This window comes from Bos indicus x Bos taurus, chromosome 13, assembly GCF_003369695.1.
Source record: "Bos indicus x Bos taurus breed Angus x Brahman F1 hybrid chromosome 13, Bos_hybrid_MaternalHap_v2.0, whole genome shotgun sequence".
In the NCBI taxonomy this organism is placed as follows: Eukaryota; Metazoa; Chordata; class Mammalia; order Artiodactyla; family Bovidae; genus Bos; species Bos indicus x Bos taurus.
Window position 1 is genome coordinate 67,605,806 of NC_040088.1, and position 6,449 is coordinate 67,612,254.

The 6,449-nt window shown below is 45.4% G+C and overlaps 1 protein-coding gene across 1 annotated transcript in view; it reads left to right on the forward strand.

The window, feature by feature from the left end:
* Positions 1-5,844, forward strand: part of ITIH2 (inter-alpha-trypsin inhibitor heavy chain 2) — a 32,354-nt gene extending 26,510 nt beyond the window's left edge. Inside the window, exons 17-21 of the mRNA XM_027560167.1 lie at positions 1,066-1,179; positions 1,804-2,002; positions 2,961-3,133; positions 4,582-4,693; positions 5,637-5,844. Coding sequence (XP_027415968.1) covers positions 1,066-1,179; positions 1,804-2,002; positions 2,961-3,133; positions 4,582-4,693; positions 5,637-5,784 — 746 coding nt within the window. The 3' untranslated portion in view covers positions 5,785-5,844. The remainder of the gene's footprint in view (positions 1-1,065; positions 1,180-1,803; positions 2,003-2,960; positions 3,134-4,581; positions 4,694-5,636) is intronic.
* Positions 5,845-6,449: the final 605 nt, after the last annotated feature.

A 6,449-nucleotide genomic window follows, 5' to 3' on the forward strand; every position in this document is an offset into this window, starting at 1 on the left:
GCTCTTGGAATTGATCAATACTAATTTGTATGCCGACAGGTAATGTCTTTTTTTATTTTTATGCACTGTGTGCTGCTGCTGCTAAGTTGCTTTAGTCGTGTCCGACTCTGTGCGACCCCAGAGATGGCAGCCCACCAGGCTCCCCCGTCCCTGGGATTCTCCAGGCAAGAACACTGGAGTGGGTTGCCATTTCCTTCTCCAATGCATGAAAGTGAAAAGTGGAAGTGAAGTCACTCAGTCCTGTCTGACTCTTAGCGACCCCATGGACTGCAGCCTACCAGGCTCCTCCGTCCATGGGATTTTCCAGGCAAGAGTACTGGAGTGGGGTGCCATTGCCTTCTCTGTATGCACTGTGTATAACTATTTAAAAATACAGGTACTTTATCTATATAAACATTCACTGTATACACACATATGTTGCTCTTCAGTTGCTAAGTCATGTCCAACTCTTTGTGGCCCCACGGACTATAGCCTGCCAGGCTCCTCTGTCCATCGCTATCTCCTGGAGTTTGCTTAAATTCATGTCTGTTGATTCGGTGATGCTATCTAACCATCTCATCCTCTGCCACCTCCTTCTCCTATGCATATATATGTAGTATGTATATAGTATATGTGTGTGTGCGTTTCTTCTTATGTCTTTTTTTAATATTTTATTTATTATTTATTTATTTGGTTGTACAGGGTCTCAGTTGCAGCATGTGGAATCTAGTTTCCTGACCAAGGATACAACCCGGGTCCCCTGCATTGGGAGGGCAGAGTCTTAGTCACTGGATCACCAGGAAAGTCCCCCTTATGTCTTTCTTATTCATTTTTCTCTCTAGCCAAGCACATATGGTGTGGCTACAGAATGAGTATCCACTCTGTACATAACCTAAAACCTGATGGCAGCTCCATGAGGAGGGGACAGTGCTTGGACCCTGAGTCCCTGGTGCCTGGAAGAGTACCTGGCATATAATAGGAGCCCAATACACATTTGTTCTTGTGAGATGTTTGGCAATAAAATACTGTTCAAAATAATCTTTTCTATGATTTTGCTTAGTTTCATTTTCTTTGTATATTTTCCAGTTGAAAATGACCCACACTTCATCATCTACCTGCCAAAAAGCCAAAAGAATATTTGTTTCAATATTGACTCAGAACCTGGAAAAATCCTCAACCTTGTTTCTGATCCAGAATTAGGTAAGATTAAGATATACTATATTTGAATTAGACTACTAGGTCATAGTCATTCTGCCCTATTGTTTTTATCTGGATTTCTTTCTTTCCCACCTTAATAAAAATGTTTTATATATTATATATAGGACTTCCTAGGTGGTGCAGTGGTAAAGAACCCACCTGCCAATGCAAGAGACTCGGGTTTGATCCCTGGGTCAGGGAGATCCCCTAGAGGAGGAAATGGCAACCCACTCCAGTATTCTTGCCTGGAAAATTCCACGGACAGAGGATCCTGGAGTACTATAGTCCATAGGGTTGCAGAGAGTTGGACATGACTGAGTACAGCACAGCATATTTTTCAAGCTCTGATAGTAAGAAATTAAATATATTCTTGTTTGAACTATTGTAGATACAATACGCTGAGTATAAACTAGCAGAACTTGTGATATAATTCATTTAAACCATAAAAAAATTATAAAATGAAAATTACAAAGGAAAAAATGGTGTGTGAATCCTGAAGCAAAATAAAACAATAATTTCCCATGTTGTCACGTTTTCTAAGTTTGAGTTATTGTGCCCACATTGGCCAAAAAAAAAAAAAAAGAAATAGCACATGGGACAGAAAAAAACTCGTGTCTTTTCCTGCAGGGGTTTTGGTCAACGGACAGCTCGTCGGTGCCAAGAAGCCCAAGAATAAAAAACTCAGCACCTATTTTGGGAAACTGGGATTTTATTTCCAACGTGAAGATGTGAAGGTAGAAATCAGCACGGAGACCATCTCCCTGAGTAGGGGCTCCCGAACATCCGTCTTGTCCTGGTCTGACACGGCCCACGTGCTTAATCAGAGGCAAGTACTGTTACATCCGGATTCAGATGTGACCTCGACCCATGATCCCATCAACAAACCCAGACGTCCATGACACAGAGAACTCAAAATCATCATTTTAAATGTGAGGAAGTCGAGGTTCAGAAAAAATTGTGTTCCTTCCTTCCCCTGCTCCTGGCAGTAGAGTCTGTGTGCTTTGGTCACGGAGTGCTTTATAGCCTAGCACCTGGCGCACAGTAAGGACTCCATAAGGACGTGTTGGACAAGTGAATGAAGCCATCAGCTGAAAGCCAGTCAGCCGTGTCAGAGCGTGCTCAGAAACACAGGGCTGTTGTCTTAGAGTAATATCTTCCCATGAGTATCTGTTCATTGTTGATACAGAAACGGTATACACTGACAGAATTCCAGTGCTAGGAGATACATCAACATTCTGTGATGAAAACGTTTTAAGGCTCTTAGAAAACTGGGGTGGGGATGGGGGGTTGTACTGGGCAGAGTGAAGTCATGTTAGGAGTGGGAGGGGAATGATTTGATAAATGAGTCAGTTCTAGGGACTTCACACTCCCAGTGCAGGGGGTGTTGAGTTCGATCCCTGGTCGGGGAACTAGAGGCTACATGCGGCAACTGAGAGATTCCACATACCACAACGGAGATCTCAGATCCTGCAAGCTGTAACTAAGACCCAGTGCAGCCAAATATTAGTGTTTAAAAAATAAATAAATAAATTTCTAGAAACATTCATTCCTTTTTTAAAATCTGTGAGTGAAGTGAAAGTTGTTCAGTTGTGTCTGACTCTTTGCTACCGCATGGACTGTAGCCTACCAGGGTCCTCTGTCCATGGAATTCCCCAGGCAAGAATACTGGAGTGGGTGAACATTTCCTTTTCCAGGGGATCTTCCCGACCCAGGATGGAACCAGGGATTGTAGGATAATTGTTTTACAATGTTGTGTCATTAATTCCTTTCTGCCTTCCCACTAGGGTGCTTGTCTCTGTGAAGAAAGAGAAAACTGTGACTGTCACCCTGGATAAAGAGATGTTCTTCTCTGTTTTACTTCATCGCGTTTGGAAGAAGCACCCGATCAATGTCGACTTTTTGGGGATCTACATACCCCCCACAAACAAGTTTTCTCCTAATGTGCACGGGCTGATAGGTAAAGTGTCCCTGGACCGTCTGGCTGGCGTGGGACTGACCATCCTAGGTCTTAAGCAACTTTGCCTCAAGGTTAGAACGTTTGGGTAGAATGTGGAAAAGTGACAGGTGTGGAGTGGAGGCTTCAGGGGGACCCACACTCACACCTGGGTCTTAATTTCTGAAGGTGCCTGAGTGACACAGAAAGAGTTCAGTGTCACTGACAGAGTGTAATGTTTGTCACTGTTCAGTTTCCATAGAAACACAAAGTGCATCTTGCCATGCAGGGCCATGGGGAGAAAGCCAGATTTGGGTCAGGAACCAGAAGCAGAAACAAGGTCTGGGCTAGGACCTTTACTCTGTGGCAGAGACAAGACAGAGCAGCTGGTGTGGGGTTGGTTGGCTTGGTAATTGCAGCAGGCGTTAAGCTATAGGACGTCTTTCCGTGCGTGGTACCTTGCCCAGGAATGATTCCTCTGGGTCTCAGGCCAGAGAGAAGAGGTCTGGCTCGGTTCATTTGAAGATTCCAGCCGGGCTCCTGACTTCTTTGTTATCTTTCACAGTTGGCTTTCCCAGGGAGGGGTAGATGTAGTGTTTAAGATATCAAACATCATAAGATAAACACATAATTTTAAGATATCAAACATCATAAGATAAACACATAAAACACATGATTCCTCTAACAAAGCAGTGTAGGGCGACTCAGTCATGCTACAGCCAGGACAGTTTCCTGCTCCAGACAAGGTTTTCCCAGGGCTGGGCTTTCATCACCAACTGGGCAGATAAAGAGAACAGATTAAATTTTATGCTGAAGATTTTTTTCTCACTGAAGAGAAGTGAACTGGCTTAGGAAGTCTGTGATAATGAACAGGGTGTCCAGGTAAACCTTCCCTACTTTGTAAAGAACTATGGCAACTTAAGCGTATAGTAGCATCGCTACTTTGGCCACCTGATGCGAGCTGACTCATTGGAAAAGATCCTGATGCCGGGAAGGCCTGAGGGCAAGAGGAGAAGGAGAGCGTTAGAGGAGGAGATGGTTGGATGGCATCACCGGCTCCATGGACACGAGCAAACTCCAGGAGATAGTGAGGGACAGGGAGGCCTGGCGTGCTGCAGTCCACAGGGTCGCAGAGTCGGACATGACTGAGTGACTGAACAACAAATAGCATCACGAACCAACTTTGTTTTTTCAGTTTGACCAGTGCTCTCAGGTGCTGACCTTCAGGACATTCACATTTACTTAGGGTCCAGTTGATCAGCCTCATTGTCTAATGACAGCAAGGTGAGCAGCATGGGTCTGCCCTCAGGAAGGACCCACCCCTTTCCATCTGAATCTTTTTCCTCTCAACACATCTTTCTATCCCAGAAAGTCTGAGACTGACCCAAATGCAGCTCGGATCACGTGACCAGCTTGCCCTTTTGTCGCCCCTTGAGTTGCATGTAAATAAACATCTAGACCTTGTCTCATAGGCCAGTTCATGAATGAGCCAAAGATTCACGTCTTCAATGAGCGACCGGGAAAGGACCCTGAGAAGCCAGAGGCAAGCATGGAGGTGAAGGGACAAAAGCTGGTTGTCACCAGGTAGGTCTCAGATGCGTAAGACGGGATCAGAAGGGGCTTCTGTGAGGATTGGACTCATAGGGCAAAATGGAAGAGGTAAACACACTAGTTGTGTTTATGTGAAATTCAAATTTAACTGGCATCCTGTTTTTATTTATCCCTTTTTTTGGCCATGCCCCACAGCACGTAGGGTCTTAGTTCCCTCACCAGGATGGAAACTGCGCCCCCTGCATGAGGGCACGAGGGAAGTCCCTGACATCCTGGGTTCTTATTTGCTAAATCTGGCAGCTTCTTCCTTGCTTTGAGCTAATCTGGAGACTATACCAGCCCTAACTGACCTTGAGAACACAGCCGCCAGCCAGTTCTCACTGCTCCCTTGCCCTCTGTGTACCCCATGACCACAAAGAAGACTGGCCCTGAATCCTTGGGCCTCCCCTCTGCCAAGGTAGAAGGTGCAAAATGAGAAAAAAAGAAAGTGAATTTGCACTCCTTACGTTCCTGGGACTGTATCGGTCAATCTCTATACAGGTTATTTGAATTTCTAAGGACACACTGCTTATTCTCTTTCTAAACCAAGTCCCAGACTCTGTTATTTTGTACAACTTGGGGAATGGGGATGGGAGGGTGTTAGCAGATACAGTGCTACGTGTGCACTCAGGTGTGCCCGACTCTTTGTGACCCCACAGATGTAGCCAGCCAGGCTCCTCTGTCCACGGAATTTTCCAGGCAGGGATACTGGAGTGGTTGCCATTTCCCTGGGATCTTTCCGACCCAGGGATGGAACCTGAGTCTCCAGTATCTCCTGCATTGGCAGGTGGGTTCTTTACCACCAAGCCAATAGGGAAGCCCAGAGATGGTGCTAGAAGGGGGCAGAAAACAGAGAGGGAGAGCGTGTCTCTTTTCTGGATGTGCAGGCTGGCCCCGCCCTGGTCTGTTTCCTAACCACGCTCACGCTGTCTTGCAGGGGCCTGCAGAAGGACTACCGGACGGACAGAGTGTTTGGAACGGATGTTCCCTGTTGGTTTGTGCACAACAGCGGGAAAGGCTTCATTGACGGGCATTACAAGGATTACTTTGTGCCTCAGCTCTATAGCTTCCTCAGACGGCCTTAAAAGTTTATAGCTGGGGAAATTCTCGGTCAAAAAATAAAGTTTTTTTTTTTTTTCCTGCCACCTTTGTAGTCATTCTTTGTAATCAAAACCTACCAGACATCAAGGTGGTTGATAAAACCTATTAACACAGCTGAAGAAAATAACTTTGCCAAGAAGTTTTAGGATGTTGCTGTTTGCAGATGTGAAGTTGTGTTAATTGAGGCACAGAGGAAAGCTGCTTTGGTGAGTCAAGCCACCATCTGGACAGTCCTGGGTTCGGCATTTACTGGGAGGACGTCACTATGGTTGAGTGTCAGGGCCTCGGCTTTACAACTGAATATATTTTTAGGTGGTCAGTTCCACAGGAAGTTCAATTATGAGGTTATCCGGTGAACTCTGAACAAGAAGTCACTCACCTTAATTGTCTTGTAGTTATATATACATAAATCTGTCACCCAACCTTGCTAAGATACCTATGATGGTCCATCGGCTTAATCAAAATTCCCTCCTTGGTACTGGCCTCAGAGACCCTTTTTAGTCCAGGAAGACATACAGTCAGGGTTCTGCTGAGAAAGAGAACTGGTGGGATGGCTGTATCATATATACAGATATACACACACTATACACACACATATATACAGTTGGCCCTTCAACAATGTGGGGCTTGGGGCTGCCAAAATCCCACA